The sequence below is a fragment of the Heterostelium album genome (assembly GCF_000004825.1).
Source record: "Heterostelium album PN500 unplaced genomic scaffold PPL_scaffold3, whole genome shotgun sequence".
In the NCBI taxonomy this organism is placed as follows: Eukaryota; Evosea; class Eumycetozoa; order Acytosteliales; family Acytosteliaceae; genus Heterostelium; species Heterostelium album.
In genome coordinates this window covers 1198952-1219869 of record NW_008805065.1, presented here as the reverse complement: position 1 = coordinate 1219869, position 20918 = coordinate 1198952, and the positions used below count along the sequence as shown (strand labels likewise).

Here is a 20918-nt window from a genome sequence, read left to right as displayed (position 1 = left end):
TTTAATATGTTTTATTCTTACCATTAAAATAAATACAGCATTATTTCAAACAAATCATATTATTAAGATTATATATAAATCTTATTTACTATAAAGTAAACAATAATAATAATAATAAATAAATAAATAAATAAATAAATAATAAATATTACATTCATCAAATTTATAGTAAACAATAATAATAAATCAATCAAATATTTGCACCATCACCATCAATTAATATAATATCACTGTTTGTTTGTCATCATCATTTAATTTTGTTGATCAACAACACAGGCAAGCAACAAACTAGTCGTTATTTGCCTCCCTTTTTACTGTGTGAACAACATACACCGGTCAAACTCACACTAAAAACCTGATAGGTTTTTCAAAATAACAATTTTTTTAAAATAATTTGATTTATTTTTATTTATTTTTTTTTGCTCAATTTTTTTTTTTTTTTTTTGAAAATTTCCTTTTCACTACTAGTGTGTAGTTAGCTTTTTTATTTAATTTTTTTTATATAATAATTATATTTTGTTAGTAATAGTTTGTTCCATCTAAACCAATAATAATAATAATAACATATAGATCATCTTCTTATAAATTTTATTTTTTTATTCAATTCTTATTTTTTCAAAAAAATAAAATAAATTATTTATTAACATAACAATATTTTTTTTTTTCTTGATTTATACAGATTTAAACTAAACAACAATGGGAGTTAGTGTTTCAAAGATTTTTGCTAGATTATTCGGAAAGAAGGATATGAGAATTTTGATGGTCGGTCTCGATGCCGCTGGTAAGACCACCATTTTATATAAGCTCAAGTTGGGTGAAATCGTTACCACCATCCCAACTATTGGTTTCAACGTAGAAACTGGTATGTAATCATTTAAAGCTAAATATATCAATCATCATCATCATCATCATCACCATCATCATAAGTCATAGTCATGTAGCATTACAGCATTTTAGATTTGGGAACAGTAAACAAAACAGTAGAGTGATAAAGATTGATTGATATTGCGATTATTTAATATAGTAGCATGCTGGTTGTTGTTGTTGATGTTTGCTGATGATTCACTGTGACAAAAATGATATGATGTTGATGTTGATCATGATTGATATTTAATTATTATAAATATAAAAACAAACAATTATTGACATTTTATTTAATATTTTATTATTATTATAGTTGAATTCAAGAATATCAATTTCACTGTATGGGATGTCGGTGGACAAGATAAGATTCGTCCATTGTGGAGACATTATTTCCAAAACACTCAAGGTCTTATCTTTGTAGTCGACTCGAACGATAGAGAAAGAATTCAAGAGGCCTGTGATGAGCTTCAAAAGATGCTCAATGAAGACGAGCTTCGTGATGCCGTCCTCTTGGTATTCTGTAACAAGCAAGACTTGCCAAATGCCATGAGTGTTGCTGAAGTCACTGACAAACTCAACCTCCACTCACTTCGTCAACGTAAATGGTACATTCAATCGACTTGTGCCACCTCTGGTGATGGTCTCTATGAAGGTCTCGACTGGTTGTCCAACACCCTCACTGCCTCAAAATAAACCAATTCCCCTCAAAGTCTCTAGTTTATACCTCTCTTTATGATACCATTAAAATTAATGTAATAAAAAAAATCCTAAAAAAAAAAAAAAAAAAAAAACAAAAACCCAACCTTATATATTCAAAAAACAAAACAATATTATCTCAAACATAACATCAAAAAAAACAATTATTATTTTGATTTGATTAACAGAATCAAAACAAAACAATCAATCAATCAACAGTCATTTTTCTTTGCTTTATTTATTTTTCTTCTATTTTTATATCTTACAAAAAAGTTACATTTTTTTATTAAAATAAATAAATCTATTAAAAAATAAATAAAATTCCTTTGAAAAAGCAATTAATAAATTGTTCATATTTTTTATTTTGTTGTTGAAATAAAATGAAGGCACTAATTTTTGATGGGCTAAGATTTTTTTTTTTGATCATTTTTTGATTAATTTGACCATAAAAAAAAAAAAAGACAGATTTTTAATTTATTTGTTTATTAGTTTTTTTTTTTTTGTTTTGTTTAATATTTTGTAATTATTTATTTATTTTTGTTTAGTTTGAGATTAAACGAAAGAAAAAAGGAAGAAAAGGAAAGGAAAAGATGGCATCGAAATCACAAGATCTATCACCTATCCCGATTAATATATTGAAGAATATCACCGATAAGAATAACGATAGAAGAAAGAATGGAGCACAGGAAGTCGAGCAGCTGGTCAGAGAGTTGCATGGCAACGCGCAAGACAACACCATTAAATCGATCATAAAGATATTGTCGCAGGATTTCACAGATTCATCGCAAGGACACAATAAGAAGGGTGGACTCATCGGTCTGGCTTCGGTTGCAATCGGACTCGGTCAAGATGCAAACGATTACATTCAGGAGATCATTCCACCGGTACTCAGATGCTTCATCGATCACGACAGTCGTGTTCGTTTCTACGCGTGTGAATCACTCTTTAACATTGCAAAGGTCATCAGAAACAAGATACTGTTGTTCTTCAACGAGATATTCGATGCACTCTGTAAGTTATCGGCCGATCCCGATCCACAAGTGAAGAACGGTGCACAGCTATTCGACCGTCTACTCAAAGACATCGTTACAGAGAGTACAACATTTGACATTGATAAGTAAGTACTTGTTAACTATTATTTGCATTGCGTTGCGACTAACACAATCTATTGCACAACACTCTCTAGATTCATTCCATTACTCAAAGCAAGAATCTATGTCATCAATCCATTCTGTAGACAGTTCATTGTTGGATGGATTATCGTTTTGGATAGTGTACCAAATATCGATATGCTATTGCATCTTCCAAAGTTTTTGGATGGTTTATTCAAGATGTTAAGAGATCAAAATAAGGAAATTAGGTAAATTACATCAATTATAATTGTGTGTGTGTCTGTTGTTATTTCCTAATTAATTAATTAATATGTTATGTCATGTGAATTTATTATAGAGTCGATGCAGATAAATCATTGTCAGAGTTTCTTAGGGAGTTACAAACAGCTGAAGACGTTGACTATGAAAATATGGTAAAGATTATTGTACCACATTGTGGATCTACAGATGAATTCACTAGATTGAGAGCATTGGCATGGATCAATGAGTTTATCATAGTTGGACGTGAGAAACTACTGCCATACACACCTCACATACTCTCTGGTATCCTTCCGAATCTCTCACATCAACTCACAGACATTGAGAATATCGCAACCAATTCAATGACACTTTTACATAAATTAGTTATGCAAACAAATCAAACCATTCCTATCAAGTAAGTTGTTTTTAAAACACAATAGATACACTTTTAATGAAAAGATTATTAATACCCATCATTATCCACTACACAAAACAAAACAGAGAGTTTCTTCATATTACTACACATCATCTATCAAGTAATGCAGTACAATCTAGATTGTCGTCTTTGAAATGGATTCTAATGTTGCATAAGAAGCTGCCTACTGATATCTCACCATATCTTGCGGATCTTTTCCCGATTTTGTTGACTACTTTGTCGGATCCATCCGATGAGGTTGTTACATTGGATCTAGAGGTGATTGCAAAGATCTCATCTGACAATACAGTGTTGTTCGATCGTTTAATGCAGAGTCTTATTCAGATGTTCCGCTCCGATACCATTCTATTAAAGTCACGTGGTAGTTTCATCATCAGACAGTTTTGCTTGTTCCTGAATGCAGAGCTGATCTTCCGTCGTCTCTCGCTCATCTTGAAAGACGAAGTCGATCCTGATTTCGCTAGTGTAATGATCCAAACACTCAACTTAATATTGTTGACATCCGATGAGTGTATGGACATGAGAAAGAACCTACGTACTCTATCATCACCAGAGAGTCGTGATCTCTACTCGACACTCTACAAATCATGGGCACACAGTCCTGCTTCTCTTCTCAGTCTCTGTATGTTATCACAAGTATATGTTCATGCTTGTGATTTATTAGCTAAATTGTAATGTATCATGATCTTCACATATCAAACAAACATCCAATTAGCTAACTATCTACTTACTTATTTAGTGCTGAGATTGAAATAACAGTAAACTTTTTAATGGAAATGGATAGATTAATTCAATTAATAGAGTCACCTAGATTTATGTGTAAGTTTGACAGTACTACCAATTGAATGAGTTTAACAATATGATTTATTATTAACGTATTAATCTTTACAAAAGCATTGAGATTACAATTATTAGAACCAGAAAAGTATCCTTCACTCTTTAAGTTACTATATGGAATCTTAATGATTCTTCCACAGAGTTCTGCATTTGAAACTTTAAAGAGTAGATTGACTTGTATATCTTCACTTGGAGTATTGAGACTAGTAGAGAAAAGGTAAATATAAATATAATTCATTTTTTATAAAAGTGATAAACAGATTATTAATATGTTATCAAATATCAATACAATAGTGAGAATCAAGATGGAAACAATGTTAATAACAATCCTGATTTGAAGGATATCGACTTTGATGCATTGTTGGTTCACTTTAAAGAGGTTCACAGCGGACATGAATTGTATATTAGAAAGCATGCACAAAGAAATGCAGTGTCGACACAAGACGCCAAACCAGTGACTGCTGGTTCACACACCAAGGATTTACCATATGGATTGCAAAACTATATAAACAAAAAGATTGCCTCGGAACAAACCTCACCACCCACCAAATCAGAACAGCATTTGCCTCTCTCTGTATCACAGCCACTCGAGTCTCTAAGTGGATTGTCATCATCGTTACCCCATTAGATAGATATATATAGTAGAAAATATATAAAAATAAACATACCATGCATACGAACACATTGATATGTTGTTTTTTTCGATTTATTTTTGAGAATATTCTATTTATTAATGTTGAATAATCGATCACTTATAAACAATAATAAATAATGATCTGAGAAATTCTGTAATATTTAATTTATTATTGAGTGTTTTTAGAATGGAGTTACTTTTCTGCTTGCTAAATAAATTTTAAGATTAGGAACTTCAAGAATATGACGATGGAATTCAAGACATGATGGGAATTGTTCAAATCTATTGGCATCCTTTGAAAGTACATAATCAATGACACTAAAGATGGCAATATCAGCATAGGTGATACTCTTACCATAGAAATGCTTACAACCATTCTCCTTGAGAGTTTTCTCCCAAACTCGATAGTAACGTGGAGCGACTTCATTTTTGTATTTCTCCATTGCTTCTGGTCCACCTTTTTGCGCCACGATAAATGCTTGAGAGATATCTCCAGTGGATATTGCATAACTGATAATCTTGGCTTCATCAACGGCATTTGATCCTAACAAACCATACTTTCTAGACAAATACAATTCAATGGCCAATGATTGAGACAATTCAATATCACCATCAGAGTAGTGTGGAACTTGACCAAATGTGGTTTTTTCTGCCACATTGTCAGGGATCACTGGGTATGGGAATCTAAGGTCAACGTATTGAACACCTGCATATGCTAAGAGTAAACGAGCACACTCAGCACGACCTTTTGCATCAAAATAGTATAAAGTTGGCAAAGACATTGGAGGAATAAGAGATAATTACTTTTTGAGAGACCGAAAGTGTGCTAAGTTTGCACAACTTTACAAAGATCTGAAAGTCCAAAAAATTGGAATAAAAATTTTTTAAAACGTTATCAATTTATTTTCTAAAAGATGAAAGATAAAATATATCTTGATAATCTTAGCAAAAGAATTGATATCAAAACTAAATATAAAAGAGAAATCCTTAATCTAAAACAATTTTTTGTTATGATCTAGTTGAAAGACCCACTTTTTACCATGTGGTTTGTAAAATAAAACATCTTTAAATATCTTTTTGAAATCAACACCTTATCAAATAATTAATGATATACAATATATAGACGAGTCTATTGATACCAAAATTATCAAAAATAATAAGAATACAATAAATTTAAAGAATAAAATAAAAAAATGTGCCTTGAAACAAATACTTAGGTTAAAACAAAATTTATTATTTTTTTAGAATGGAGTTACTTTTCTGCTTGCTAAATATTTTTTAATTGCAGGAACTTCAAGCATATGACGATGGAATTCAAGACAAGATGGGAATTTTTCGAATCTATTAGAATCCATTGAGAGTACATAATCGATGGAGCCAAAGATAACAATATCAGCATAGGTGATGCTTTTACCATAGATATGCTTACAACCATTCTCTCTGAGAATCTTTTCCCAAACTCGATAGTAGCGTGGAGCGATTTCATTTTTGTATTTCTCCATTGCTTCTGGTCCACCTTGTTGTGCCATGAGGAAAGCTTGGAAGATATCTCCAGTGGATAATGCATAACTGATAATTTTGGCCTCATCAACGGCATTCGATCCTAATAAACCATGCTTTCTAGCCAAATACAATTCAATGGCCAATGATTGAGACAATTCAATATCACCATCTGTGTAATGAGGAACTTGACCAAAAGTTGTTTTGGCGGCGACTTCAGCGGGAATACCTGGGTATGGGAATCTAGAGTCAGTGTAATCAACACCAGCAAAGGCTAAGAGTAATCTGGCATACTCAGCCCGACCTTTGGCATCAAAATAGTAGAGAGTTGGTAATGACATTGAAGAAGAGATAAATGCTTATTAAGTGTGATATTAGTTTATTAATTAATTTGGAATGTTTTGATAATTTGACGAAACTATTTATAAACAGCTTTTACGACCTTAGTAAACATTCATGAATATTCCCCTAAATCGCGATATTTTTGCAAATTCCAATAAATTATATATTTATCACTTCCAATACCTTTTCGGAGATCTATTTTTTTTTGATGTTCATCCATTTGTAACCCTTGTAACCTTATAAGATTAAAAAAAATAAAAAAATTAAAAAGATTTCTTTTTGATGGTGCATTCAATTTATTGATAGTTGTTTATTCTTTTCAATAATTGAATTAATGATAACTGTATTAGTTGGGTTGTGATGTTATGTTATGTTGTAACTTATTATTATTATTGATTGCGGAATATATGTTTATAATGTTTGATTAAATAAATAAGATTGATTTATAATTATTACTATAGATATTATTTTTGGTTATTATTATTATTATGTTGTTGACTATTAATTATTATTTATTATTTTTGTTGTTGTTGTTTTTTGCTTAACTATTTAAATATGTATAATAGGAGAAATCATTAACAAACTGGCTCATATGTCTATTGAATGTAGGATGATCTTTGTCCTCTGTAAAGTTTGCTTTAATTAAAGTCTTTTGTTCGATTGATATATTTTTTTCTCCAAGGAAGGCAGTGAAGAACTATAATAACATTTAAAATGAATGATTGGTAAGTGAAGTGAATACGGATTATGATAAAATGATTGTCAAGATAGTTACCTCGTTAAAGAACTTATTGAAATTTACAGATGCAAAATGATAGATTGTATTAATGATTTCCTCGGCCATGACACTTTGAGACTTTGAGATCAAGACATTGAAGAAGGTGTTGATGAATGAACATCCAAAGACTGGCTCTTGTTGAGAAATCTTTTCGTAGAGCTTGTAGGTATGATTAAGCTTTTCGAAATAATCTAGATTCTGCTTAAATAGGTTTACATCATTTTGTTGGAAGGTAGTTTGGAACGCTACTAGTATCGAATTAAATTGTTGTTGTGCTGGAGTGTTGTTATTGTTGTTGTTGTTGCTATTGTTGTTATTATTTAAATTGGAGGAGTTGTTGTTGCTATTTAAAGTAATGCTGTTACTGTTGCTAGTGTTACCGAGCATCAGGGCATTGGCGTTGGTTGTGGTGGCGGGGAAAAAGTATTTCCAATGATTATCGAGTATCGAGTAGAGGAGAGTGAAAAAGAGAGGTTTCAGAGGCGAGGTGGTGTTGATGATGACCGCATAGATCTTCTCCATTGCAAAGTTAATGATTGATGATAGCAATGTTTCGAATGCGTGTCCATAGGTTTGAATTACAAATGTTAGGATTTCAATGAGCTTCTTGATGATGACATTGCCAGTCTCGCTGGAGCCCATCAGTAGTTGCTTGATGTTGTCGCCACCGAGTATCTCGAGGAATGTACTTATTGTTTGCTGGGTGAACTGCACACCGACCTTTGCTTTGAGTGCCTCAAACAATGTAAAGAAGAAGTCCAAAATTGACTCGAGAATATCGGGATTGTTGATGTAGATTCTAAAGAGACCGAGAGTCACCTGCAGAGTATCTTGAATGGCGTCATGCAAGATTCCCTTGGCTTGATTCGAGTCTGGTACCGATGTGATGATGGTTGTCAGGATCTTCAATACCTTTTGGACTCTTTGAATCACTTCATCCTTCATATACAACTTTTTATCGATAAAGTCTGGAATCTGTGGAATCTCTAGATATGGTCCTGTGATACCTTTAATGAATGGACTATACTTTGGTCTTCTTAAATCCCACTATAATAAATAATAATGTGTTAATATGTTTTTTTAAACTCAGTGTTATCATTGCTCAAATCTGAATGAAAATAATACTTACTTGATGACTTAGATTTACGTTGGATGGTGGAATCAAGATGGTGTTGGAGATGGATGCATAGATGACACTTTGGACAGCTGGTGGAAGTGGTGCACAGATATTGTGGATATTACTTATGACAGAGTCCATTTGGGTGAAGAGATTGAGTGGTTTTGTAATTGCGGCGAGTGACATCAATAATCTACCTGCACAAATGATGATCTTCTCCGGTACTGCTCTATTGAACATTGGAACAATGATATTATTGATCAGTCTTTGAATATTGTTATCAAAGTCTGCTTGTTGATTTGGTTGTAATCTAACTTGATTTCCATATTCAGCTAACCAATAACTAAATGATCTCACCGTAGTAAATAATTGGATATATCTAAAATTTTAATTAATTGAAGAGATATATATAACTGTTAATATATTTACAAATTTTATATAATTGTAGATGATACTTACAATCTCTCCCAATCTGAACCGTATTTATAAATGGAATACATTGAACAGAATTCACACATATCCATCAGTTTTTGGAAAATAAAGTTGGCGGCAGTAAATGTTTGAACAAAGAGTGCACCAAATTGGTGAGTTAGACTTCCAAACAACTGAAAGATTGTAGTGACATCCCTAACAAGATTGACATTGATACTTTGATCGTGATCCAAAACACCTTGCTTAATCATTTCATCAGTTTTTCCAAAGAAAGATGTTACATTTTGTGAAAACAATGGATACTAAATCAGATTTAAACGATAATTGATTAGTAAAAATGTTCAAATAGTGTGTGTGTGATTGTTTAAATAAACTTACCAAATTCTCTAAACCTTTGGTTGGATAGATCTCAGTGATCTTTATAATGATATCAATACAATCCTTGATGAATAGATCTCGCTGTGATTCGACTGGTTCCATATCGTTATCGATAATGTCATCGGATTCTTCGAGTTGCGAAAGTTGGTTGTTGTATGCATGCAGGATTCGCTTAACTAGTTCCGATTGGAACAGAATGAGACCGTCGGTGTACTTGGTTGGTCCAGGGAGGTTCTGCTCGTTGGCCTGCGCCAAGAGGTAGTCGAGGAAGGTCATCCAGATCTCCAGACACAGCTTGAACGACTCGACCGACTGCTGCAAGAATGAATACTGGAAGAGCAGTCCGAGGAAGTCGGTGATTGGGAAATTCGGGTTGTTCTCGACACGACGCAGATGATTGGTGACAAACAACGAAATGAATTGAGTGAACTTCTCAATAAACTCTGGATTGTATTGGTTGATGTTGTTACTCGATGTGATCTCTGTCATCAGCGAGTAGATCTGGTGGAATATACGTATGAGAAACTCTTCAAATTCCTTGGGCACACAGTTTTTCGATAGGATTTCATTGAGACATGTCAATGCTGGAATACTGCTCTTCTCCAACCTCAGATACTTGAACAATATATCTAAAAGCGATGAAGTCAACAATTCATTTAATGGAATCCAATTGAAATAACTTAACAAAGCATCTTAATAATAATAATAATATTAATACATTAAATATTAGTAAGTATAACTAGCATGTGGATTATATATTATATGTTATTTGTTTAAAACATACCAAAAACAGCTTTTGTTAAATTCTTTGTCTCTACACTGAAACTACCGGTGTAGGTGTTGGTATCTGGCGAACCGACATGAAAAGGTAGAGAACTTTCGTTCTTTAGCTTTTTCTGTGCGTTCTGTATGAAAAGTTGATCGAGATACTTTGTCAATACCTCCATTATAGTTGGTACCTGTTCCAATAGGAGCTTCTTTAGTTGATCCTTCTTTTGTTGTGACAACACCTGTTTGTTTGTCATAAATTCCTCTGATATATATTGTAATAGATTGATTCCTCTTAAACTAGTTTGTGAATTCTGTCGATTATTATTATTATTATTATTAAATGAAAAGGGGTGTTAATTTCTCAACTAACATCAATTATGTTGTAAAACACGTAAATCAACAGTGTTGTGTCAGTACTTACTCTCACTAAATTCGTAATATTTAATATGTATTCTTGAGAGTTCAAATGAAAGTCATTTCTACCTATATCGGCAATCACTTGACCAAGCTTAGTAATAATATATGATGGCAAATTCTGTAAATAATATTAGAAATATAACAAGTGTTAGTTTATGCTTATAGAATATGTGTTGTGTTTTGCTTATAATAATACTAACCTTATTATTAAGATATAGATCGAATATAAAACCTTTGGATTCATTTTGTTCTTGGGTGGATAGAGATGACCATGACTTTGTAACTTTATCCTCGATGATAGACAATGAAAACCAAAAGACATATTGATTGTTGGTATGAGTAAGATAGTATTTTACATGTTCATAAGAATCCTTTTGTGATTTATAGTTTGTAAGGAAAACATCTAAATAAATAAATAACATATGTAAATTAAATTTTTTTAAAAAAAAAAAAATAGATATTTTTCGAAATTAGATTGTTGCTGTTTACAAAATACAATAAGATTGATTTGTTTTGCTTTGTTTTGCTTTGCTTTGCTTACCTAATTCCTTTCTCTTGGGACTCGAAGCATCAAGAGTGAAAAACTCATTCAAGATAATCTCTAACTCTTTGGTTCTTTGTTCCATATTGTTATTATTCATTATTATTATTATTTTTACTATTTATATCGATTATAACTAAACTATTATTAATACCTATTTTACTATTCTATAGAATGATGTTGTTGATGTTGTTGATGATTATTGATATAATATATAAAACTATATATAATAAATATGGTGGTTGGTTATTTGTCTAATTTCTTCAATATTGAATCGTGTATAATAGATGTTTGACCGTCGACAATAATGAGAAAATTTGAGTCTATCAAAATTGCAAAAACAAACAATCAATCAAAACAAATCAAACTATTATAATTCTAATTCTGTTCTGTTCTGTTCTGTTTTGTTGTATTGTTTTGTTTTTGTTTTGTTCCTTAACTGATTGATTAAATCTTACTAAATAAATTTAAAAATAAAAATAAAAGATTAGATTAGATTTTCAATATTATAATAAAGCTTGTTGATGATATTTGAAAGAAGGTTAGAAATTGACTGACTGATTGACTGAATGAATGATTGGTTGATTGTTTGTTTTTAATTATTATAAATATTTTGTTTTTTTTTTTTGTTATTTTTTGGCAATATTTTTATTTTTTCTTTTTTTCTTTTTTTTTATATTTTAAAGGTGATATATAACAATTAAATTGCTACTATCAGATGTTAATATAAAGATAACTGTGCACACTACACAGTTATATATATAGGAAAATTATAAATATGTATATTGTGTTGTTGGTTTGTTGTTGTTTTTTATTTTTATGTTTGTGTGTGTGAATTTAATACTGAAAATAGAATAGAGAGGAATTGTGCACACCAATACTCCAATTTATTAGTATTTTATTTGAAGTTTATTATAATGTACTTACTTACTACAGGAATAATTAAGTAAGTAAAAAAAAACAAAGAATAATTATAGTAGTAGTTTTTCAATAAACAAAATGATTAATAATAAAGTTAATCTTAAACTGGTTTGGTTTTCTCTCTCTTTAAACTATTCTATTGCTTGCTTTAAATTTAAAACAAATGAGATGTTGTTGGTTGTATCACCACTGTGCAGTGATTGAAATACAAGCCTCAAAATGATGTGAGTGAGTTGTTGGTGTGAGTTGCGTGTTTATCAGCGCTTTTTTTTAAGATGTAATTAATTTATTTCTGATGTGAAAAATCACAGCACAACCTGACTGGTCAAAAGACTAGTGTTGACTTGTGTGTGTGTGTGTGTGTTAAGTTTGATTTAATTTATTGGTTGTTCAATGAAGTTCATTATACACTTACATCACACTCTATCACCTTATTCGAATCGATTTGATTATTATATTTTTATTATGTTGTTATTGTTATTATTATTGTTATTTTGATATTGACTTTAAACTATAGTTTAGTTTATAAACAAAGTTTCTAGATATAAAAAAACTAAAAATCTTGAAAAAAAAAAAACAAAAAAAACAAAAACAATAAACAATTGAATTAAGAGATTTGGGCGGAATTCAAGTTGGGAAGGCTAGAATTACAACATACCTTGACTGTAATTACAATTAACCAATGCTATATTGATTTGAATAAATAACAACGAAATAATTTGATGAACAATACAATATCAATATTTAATAACTATATATTTACAAACAACAACAGATTGTTTTTTTTTATAAATTTAGATTGCTAGTATCAAAAGGTTTGTTTTTTACCAAAAAAAAAAAATTGCAAAAAAAAATGAAAAAATTAATGAAAAACGATCAAAGGATTCTATTAATGAAACATCAAAAAAAAAAACAACTTTGGATCAAACAAAATTTGGTTTAAAAATTCTAAATTTACTTTGGTTGATTTGTTAATGGTGGTAAATTATGTTAATAATTAGTTGGACTAAATCCCAAAGTTTCGATGATATATTTTTATTTTGAATAACTATAGATTAATAATATCTTCTTGCACCCTAATTCAAAATTATGACCAACAAAATGAGGTAATGATTTGATTTAGGTTTATTTGTGTTTATTTAATGACAACATGATTAATTTTGGGAAAGTCAATAGTAATAATGACAACAAACAAACATATTTTTAAAATGTAAAAATATATAAAAATATTTACACTTGTTTTAATCTCTATGATCTTTGATATAATTCTAATTAGGCTATGTAATAATATCAAATGAAAATGAAAGTTGGTGTATGTTTGGAATAATAGTCTATAACAATAAAATGAACATAATTTGAAATGGGGATATAATTATTATTTAAGGGTGGTCAAAGTTTTTTAAAGGTTTAATTTAAAATAATTTAATAACTTTTTTTGGATATAATATTTTGTAAAATTACAACAAAAAGCCCCCTCACTTCACAGCCCATTCTTTACTTTTCTTCAAAATTGATTTCAAGTGTTCGAATATGATGATTGTGTTTGTTGTTTATCACGATTTAGATTTTGATTAAACTTACATTTTTTTTTAAGTTCAATGTATTAGCTTAACAAATCTAGATAACTTTTTAAACAACAGCTATTGTTTAAATATAACCTTAAGGAACAATTTAATTATAACAAATATATATATATATATAAACAACTAAACCAAATATTGTGAAATTTAAAATGATTAATATTCCTCAAGATGAATGTTTTTTTTTTGAAAGGTTAAATTTTGTTTTTTTTTTTTTAATCATTTCGATCTGATCAGATCGAGTGCAAAGATTCATAGCTCCATGTTTCCGCCTGTTTCATTTTTGATTTTTTTTTTTAAAAATAGGTACGAATATTAGTTAACTTTTTATGATTTCCTACATTGTAAAATATAACTTTTATTACAAAAAAAATACCAATTCTATGATTTTGAACAATTTATTTGTTAATCATTTGTTTGTTTTTGTCATTGGAATACATATTTAATATCATTAACATTTATACCAAAAATAAAAAGTTGGTTTTTGTTATGTGAGAAATCCTTCATTGCAAATTTTTGTTTTTTTAAATTCAAAAACAACAGTCTAAAGACCGCCAAACATTAATCAAATAACCCCTTTTTTATTTTAATTTTTTCTTAATCATTGTGTCTGATTTTTATTATATTATAATGAATTGTTAAAAGAGAATAATAAAGTTTTTCAAGTATACTAGTAGTTATGACTAAAAGCAAAGGTACAAAGACAACCAACAGCAACAACCACATTCCAAAACAAAAGAAGATCAAAGAGAAAGAAGAGTTTATAAATGATAATAGATCAATTAGCAAAACAAAAAGTAAAAGCAGCAGCAACAACAACACCTACAATAGTAGCTCAATAAATAAACAAAAGGAAAGTTCTTCTTCCTCTTCTTCTCCGACTTCCACTAGAAGTGGTACTAAAAAGGGTAGAAAGAGTGGTCGTGGTAAAAAAAGTGGTAAAGATAAAGGGAATAACGACTACGACCTAGATAGTGTCTCACTGGTTGGCGAAGAACTTTTGGAGTCTGACAACTCTGTTTTGTATAACGAAGTTTTGATTGTGGACGATGATTGTATCATCGTTGGTGACACTGAAGAGGATTGCAATACCGCAGTGTCTGACAGTCAGAGTATGTTCATCTGTAGCAGCTCCAAAGTGAACCTGGAGAAAAGAAAGAAAGAGCAGTTTATTGAAGAGAGCTACATCCCATTCATTAAAATGGAAATGAATGATGATAATAACGACAAAGACAAAGATGATGACGACGACGACGATGATATCACCAACGCTGAATTATACACACAACCCCTAAAGAAACAGAAATTGGAAAATAACACAAATAAGGAGATAGTTAATAATAAAAACAATAGTTATGGAAGCAAAGATAGAAAGGAGAAAGATAATAAGAGTAAAAGTAATGCAAATAATAATAAAAGTAGTGATAATGATAATTACAATAGTAGTAATGATAATGATAGTGATAGTAGCAGTAATGACAGTAGTGACAATAGTAATAGTGATGATAATAATGATAATAACAATAATAATTTTAATAAGGATAAAAATGATAAAACGAATGATAAGAATGACAATAATGATAAAAATAGTCAAAATAAATATAAAGAGATGAAAGTAGATCAAGTTAAAGAGGAAGAAGTTGAAGAAAAAGAATATGTAGATAAGGATTATGAAGATGATGATGACTATGAAGATGATGTAATTGATGCAAGATTATTGGATGCAGAAGTATTGTATAATAGTGATGAGGATAAGATTCCAAATGATGCGGAATACGATGAGGACACAGATTATCTAAACATGAGCAATGCAAATGATGATCATCATTCTCAGTCGGAAACAGATGAATATTATGAGAGAGTCAAGGCAGAGATACCCGAATACCTTGGCCCCTTAGTAACATCTTCTGCGCACAACCAAGAATCTAATGAATTTTGTAAGTTTTATAAAACAATATAAATCTAACATCCATCTAATCTATTATATATAAAGTTATACAAAGGGATCAATTAGTTTTCGATCCTTATAAATTAGAGCAATCGGAAATTGAAAGATTTCTAAGTGAAGCGAGGAAGATCTTCACAAAGACATCTGAGGAAATCAAATGGATTGGAATCACCGACCAAAACGTTACTGTAAATAGAATACCGGATGAATCTTTGTTGAAGATTCTCCACGATTATAACTATTCGGTCGATGATGCACTTGCATCGATAGACTTTACCACCTATCAGAATACCACTCCTTGTCTTATTGACCATCTGAACCGTAAGTCATTCATTATTATTCTAAAGAATAATTAAATAATCTTTGTTTTTTTTTTAAAAAAAAAAAAATATTAACAACAAAACAATAATAATAAAGAAACTTGGAGTACAAAAGACAAAGAGATATTTAAAAATAATTTTAGAAGTACCGGTACCATCGATTTAAATAGGTTACATTTAAGTGTAGGTTATCTATTACCATGTTTATATACCTAAAGAATTTGTTATTAAAGGATTCATGATAATGATGATAATACAAATCAATCGATACGTATCATATCATACAATATCTTCTATACACGTATATATTATTTAGTTGGTCAACAAATCTAGATCGGACGTATTGGAGTACTATTACCACTGGAAAACCACACAGGAGTATAGATCGATCAAGAGAAAGATTATATCAAACACATACAGATACGAGAGAGACTTGCTCAATATCTATAAAAAGGTTTGGCACACCAGTGAACCAGAGGTTCCGTTTAACTACCATCGGATTCACGTCAAAATCGAAGCGTACAACGATGAATTCAGTCTTGCATCGGAATACCTCAACAATAAAAACAGGACAAACAATAAGAGATAATCAAAACAAAATATTATTGTTTGATTATTTTCTTTGTTTTTTTATTTATAAGAAAAATCAATCAGTTACAACAACATTCTCGATTTTCACAGAATTAGATTCTGGAAATTAAAATTTTAAGTTGAGAATTTTTTTTTCAATTAAATTAAATATAACACTATTTCGTTAAATGGCTTCACTCAAGCAATGAAATAATATGTTAATAACTTATGTGGTAATAATTGATCTGCAAACCCTGGGAATTCTAAATGATCTTTCATTTAAAAATTATCTTTTAATTTTATTTATTTGATTTAATTTTAATTATTTTTTGAATGATATAAATATAAATTTTTGGGCTAAACGATTTTTTTTTTTTTTCTTGCATTAATTTAAACAACACAATATATTAAATATTAAATTTAAACACCATACAATTATTAGTAGTAACAGAAAAAATGGATAAGGTGCTCAAAATAATGAATGCTGACGAACCTTTCCTAAAGTTTGAAACAGTTGAAGACTCTCAGATTAAACTAGATATTCGCCAATTAGAAGGAGAAAACCTGTGTTCCTCAACAGAATCATTGAAACCCTCGTTGGAATTAGTTGAATTCAATGGCAATATTGCACCAGATGCACATCAGCACAAAGGAATTGGTGGTTCAACACTCGGTTTATACAATTATAGTTATTCATCGGATGCAGGACTTGCAGCAAATTTATTTAATATTATTGCAGATGATCAATTTACGGATTCTCTTATACAAGATGATCAAATTCAATTCACGGATCCTTCTCATGTTCAAGATGATCAAACTCAATTTACAGATACTCCTCGTATTCAAGCTGATCAAATTCAAATTACATATTCCTCTCCTATTCAAGAATATCAATCTGCACCACCAATGATTTCAGTGGTTTACAAAGAACCTTTGTACACAGTCACTAAAACACCAACAAAAGAAAACGATCGTTTTCTAAAGAATAGAAAATACAATGCGGTCATCAAAGAAGAGTCATCATCGAATCATCAAAAAAAGAACAAGAAAAGTCAAACTCTACCTACTCCTCTAGTTTATCTTGGATCACAAGAACCTCTTTCTTTTACTATGATCAAACACCCTAAATTCTTGGTTCAAAGTGGATGTGGAATGTTTACATTCGAGGTAAGAGGAAATGCTAATCCCAATGACATTATCATTATAGCTCGTTGCACTCAACCACATTTTTTCACTTTGAATTCATTCACTGCGAATGTACCTTCAACTGGCGAGGTGAAAATGAATATCAAATTCACAAGAACCAACAGCGATTGCAATCATGTTCAATTGGTATTTCACTTGATCAAAGCTGACCCGCATATGGTTACTCTTTTTAAGATAGAGACACCCATGATGGATTTTTGCACCAATACCAAAGATCTTCCCAATCCAACTATCATGTATTGTGAAACTGAATTGGTTCCAATGAACGCTGATCTTGTTAGACACACAGTTAAATGTAATCGTTTGAAATGGGGAAAATCGGTGAAACTTACATTCTTTGTTGTAGATTCAAATAACACAGTGATCTATGTTGTTAATCAAGATGATATTCTTGGTCAAGAAGCTACAAAGACATCGGCATTCTTTGATCTCCCATCACACTGTGTCAAAAGGGATTATAAACTGTTTGCACAATACGTTGGTCAAAATAAATCAGGTAAGAATGCAATACCACCTGTTCAAATTGGTGATATTTGGCAAACACCTTTGCAAGAAGGTTATATCACTATATAACCAGTTCTCTATTCAACAGAAACCAAGTTTCATTTATGAACAATCATTCAATGGTGATTAAACTCATCATTCATTTTATATTCAATCAATCAGTTTTAGATAATCATTCATTTTATATTCAAAAATTACATTTTAATCAAGTTAATTCAATCTTTGTGTTAAAAAATAAAAAAAATAAAAAAATTGTTCTTTTTAAAAAAAAATATAATTATATTATATTATTATTATTTAAAATAAATAAATTTAAAGTGTATAAGTTTGGAATATTGAAGATTATTGGGAATTCGGTTGAGAGTAATGATCTATTGAGATTTACTCTATTTAAATAGATTTAGAGAAGTAGTGGTAGTGGAATTAGGTGATTCGAGTTGTTTAATTCTAATTGTTGATTCCATTAAACTAATCTAAATTAAATTATACAAAATTATTTTTTTTTGTTATGTTTTTTTGTTATTTAAAAGTATATTTAATTTAATTTAGTTTTGTATTGTATTTAACCTAAATAAATAAATTAAAAGAGTCTTATCGAGACCTTGACTTCAAAATTTCACCATTCCAATCCCCTATTTTTTTTAAAAGAATTTAAAATTAATTTATGTTTTTTTTTTTTTATAATTATTTTTTTTTTTTTTTATAATAATAACTTACTTATTTTCATCTAAACAAGTTCTTACATCATCAACTTGAGTCAAACTATCTAAAAGTGGCAATACATCGAGTAATTCTATATCGTTTTCATTATCAAACCAACTGTCGATTGGGATGGCATTCTCTGGATGGAATAAATAAGAGGTTGGCGAGTTATCGATGATGATTGTTGTTTTCAAGTCACGTCCCAATCGAGAGAGATCCTTGACAAAGTTTCCTTTGTGGTGGTGACAGGCCTCACGGAATAAACGATGATGTACAAAACGATTTGGATCCAGCAGATCGAGTACTGGATCGGCATATTTAGCTAGAGACGCTGTAAATACAACGATTTCAAACTTTTGTGAGATTGCTTGCATGAACTCGTCGACGTGTGGACGCTTAGACACATAGACTTGGTGCAGTTGGCCTTCGATTTCAACGGGCACAATAAAGTCTGCTTTGGCCACCGGTTTAAAACTAGAATGTACAAGTGTTTCGTCGAGATCCAACACCAATGTCTTTTTGCCCAAAAGATTCGGTGACATTGGCTTCATCAGAGAGTCTGATGTTGGTACATTTGTGAGTTCTTGCTTTGATACTAATCTCTGTTCACTAAAACAACAAAAAAGTGCTTTGAATATTTTCTTTCTCTTGGATTTAGTTGCATCTTCTAAAAGAAATTTAATAATAATTGGTGATAAGTTAATATCGAATTATCTTTTATCTTTTTTTTTTTTTTTGTTTACAGCTCTTACTTTTTGATTTTTGTGGATAATTATTTATACTATGATTTTGATCTGCTGGGTTATGTACTTGTGTAATTGGTGATGCCATATTTGTTATTGGATTATATTGTTATTATTATTTCAAAAACCTTTTTGGTATTATATTATTACAATGTATTATTATTATTTATAGTTTGTGGGGAAAAAAATAGACAAAATTCGATGCCTTTACTTTACAATATTATAAAATACACTATTTAATTGAATAAAACTGTATGTTTGGAAATTTGATTAAGTATATCAAGGGGAGGGATTTTTGTTGGGTGCCGAGCTATTTGATGGTTGCGATTTGATGTGCTGTTTTTTTTGTTGTTAAAATAATTATTTGCAGACTCTGTTTCCTTTAAGAATAAATGAATATTAATATTAATAATTTATTTTGGAAAAGAAAGTAAAAGAGAAGTTGAGTTTTAATAAACAGAAACAACTTCAAGAGGATAATAATGAAATTGATAAATGATGTTTGACTGAAAAACAAACAAAAAAAAAAAAAGTAGTACAAAAATTAACAGCCAAAATAAAATGGATTATTGTGATCTTAAATGATTATATTTTTGAGTAACAGTTATAACAGAATAGTTGTAGGTAGTAATAATAAATAAATAAATAAAATAATATAAATATAATAGTTGAAGAAATAAAAAATTTAATATTGGTTTTTTTTTTTAAAAAAAAGTTAAAAAACCTACAAACTAACAAACATTCAATTTCTGGTTATAGTACTAGCTCTATTATCACAACTAAACTGCTACTAGTAGTGCGATCATCAACAACTAAACAAAAACAAATAATAACAACAATAGCACAACATCAACAAAAACAAAAAGTTTTATTTAAACACCAAAGTGTATTTGTGTGATCGTTTTGCTCACACTACTCAGTTAGTGATTGGAAGTTTTCAAAAACAAATAAGTGGTGAAAAGTGTTTGAGTGAATTTAAATAAACAATTATTAATATTGTTGTTGTGTTGTTATTGTTGTATTATGTGTCTTGATTATTGTTATTATATTATAAATCTTATACACTCACTCCACATTCATCACTGAATCACTCTTTTTTTTTTTTTATTATATTTTAAATAACAACAATTGTTAAATGTGATGTTAATTGTTGTTGGTGTCTCTTAATTGCTAAGAGGTGTTGGTTTATGGAGTGAAGTACCTGTTGCTGTATATAAATATTTGCATACATTGGTAATGTTCATGAGATAAGATATAACAATATCATTCATTTTAAATTCAACTTCACACTAAATCACACACAAACTTGATTTTTTGATTGATTCATGT

The 20918-nt window shown here is 29.8% G+C and overlaps 9 protein-coding genes across 9 annotated transcripts; 4 read left to right on the top strand and 5 right to left on the bottom strand.

Moving 5' to 3' along the window:
- Positions 1-696: 696 nt before the first annotated feature.
- On the top strand, positions 697-1557 carry arfA (ADP-ribosylation factor; the record flags this gene model as incomplete). Its single annotated transcript, XM_020574032.1, has 2 exons — positions 697-862; positions 1178-1557. The coding sequence occupies 2 exons, from the start codon at positions 697-699 to the stop codon at positions 1555-1557; spliced, it is 546 nt and encodes a 181-aa protein (XP_020436104.1).
- A 593-nt stretch (positions 1558-2150) lies between these two features.
- PPL_03059 (VAC14 family protein) lies at positions 2151-4813 on the top strand (the record flags this gene model as incomplete). The annotated part of the gene is made up of 7 exons (XM_020574031.1): positions 2151-2677; positions 2747-2920; positions 3010-3327; positions 3414-4019; positions 4088-4167; positions 4243-4402; positions 4480-4813. The coding sequence occupies 7 exons, from the start codon at positions 2151-2153 to the stop codon at positions 4811-4813; spliced, it is 2199 nt and encodes a 732-aa protein (XP_020436103.1).
- Positions 4814-5001: 188 nt separating this feature from the next.
- On the bottom strand, positions 5002-5601 carry PPL_03058 (uncharacterized protein; the record flags this gene model as incomplete). The annotated part of the gene is made up of 1 exon (XM_020574030.1): positions 5002-5601. One exon carries the CDS (start codon positions 5599-5601, stop codon positions 5002-5004), a length of 600 nt encoding a protein of 199 aa, XP_020436102.1.
- A 459-nt stretch (positions 5602-6060) lies between these two features.
- On the bottom strand, positions 6061-6660 carry PPL_03057 (uncharacterized protein; the record flags this gene model as incomplete). Its single annotated transcript, XM_020574029.1, has 1 exon — positions 6061-6660. One exon carries the CDS (start codon positions 6658-6660, stop codon positions 6061-6063), a length of 600 nt encoding a protein of 199 aa, XP_020436101.1.
- A 542-nt stretch (positions 6661-7202) lies between these two features.
- Positions 7203-11195, bottom strand: xpo6 (exportin 6; the record flags this gene model as incomplete). The annotated part of the gene is made up of 11 exons (XM_020574028.1): positions 7203-7358; positions 7437-7598; positions 7656-8486; positions 8569-8935; positions 9016-9290; positions 9367-9542; positions 9837-10058; positions 10151-10448; positions 10559-10645; positions 10755-10957; positions 11051-11195. The coding sequence occupies 11 exons, from the start codon at positions 11193-11195 to the stop codon at positions 7203-7205; spliced, it is 2922 nt and encodes a 973-aa protein (XP_020436100.1).
- A 2553-nt stretch (positions 11196-13748) lies between these two features.
- On the top strand, positions 13749-16565 carry PPL_03055 (uncharacterized protein; the record flags this gene model as incomplete). The annotated part of the gene is made up of 7 exons (XM_020574027.1): positions 13749-13773; positions 14271-14708; positions 14775-15533; positions 15590-15865; positions 15962-16047; positions 16181-16318; positions 16506-16565. 7 exons carry the CDS (start codon positions 13749-13751, stop codon positions 16563-16565), a joined length of 1782 nt encoding a protein of 593 aa, XP_020436099.1.
- A 346-nt stretch (positions 16566-16911) lies between these two features.
- Positions 16912-18213, top strand: PPL_03054 (uncharacterized protein; the record flags this gene model as incomplete). Its single annotated transcript, XM_020574026.1, has 1 exon — positions 16912-18213. The coding sequence occupies one exon, from the start codon at positions 16912-16914 to the stop codon at positions 18211-18213; it is 1302 nt and encodes a 433-aa protein (XP_020436098.1).
- Positions 18214-18530: 317 nt separating this feature from the next.
- On the bottom strand, positions 18531-19677 carry PPL_03053 (HAD family hydrolase; the record flags this gene model as incomplete). Its single annotated transcript, XM_020574025.1, has 3 exons — positions 18531-18612; positions 18862-19513; positions 19599-19677. The coding sequence occupies 3 exons, from the start codon at positions 19675-19677 to the stop codon at positions 18531-18533; spliced, it is 813 nt and encodes a 270-aa protein (XP_020436097.1).
- A 1075-nt stretch (positions 19678-20752) lies between these two features.
- PPL_03052 (uncharacterized protein) lies at positions 20753-20860 on the bottom strand (the record flags this gene model as incomplete). The annotated part of the gene is made up of 1 exon (XM_020574024.1): positions 20753-20860. One exon carries the CDS (start codon positions 20858-20860, stop codon positions 20753-20755), a length of 108 nt encoding a protein of 35 aa, XP_020436096.1.
- Positions 20861-20918: the final 58 nt, after the last annotated feature.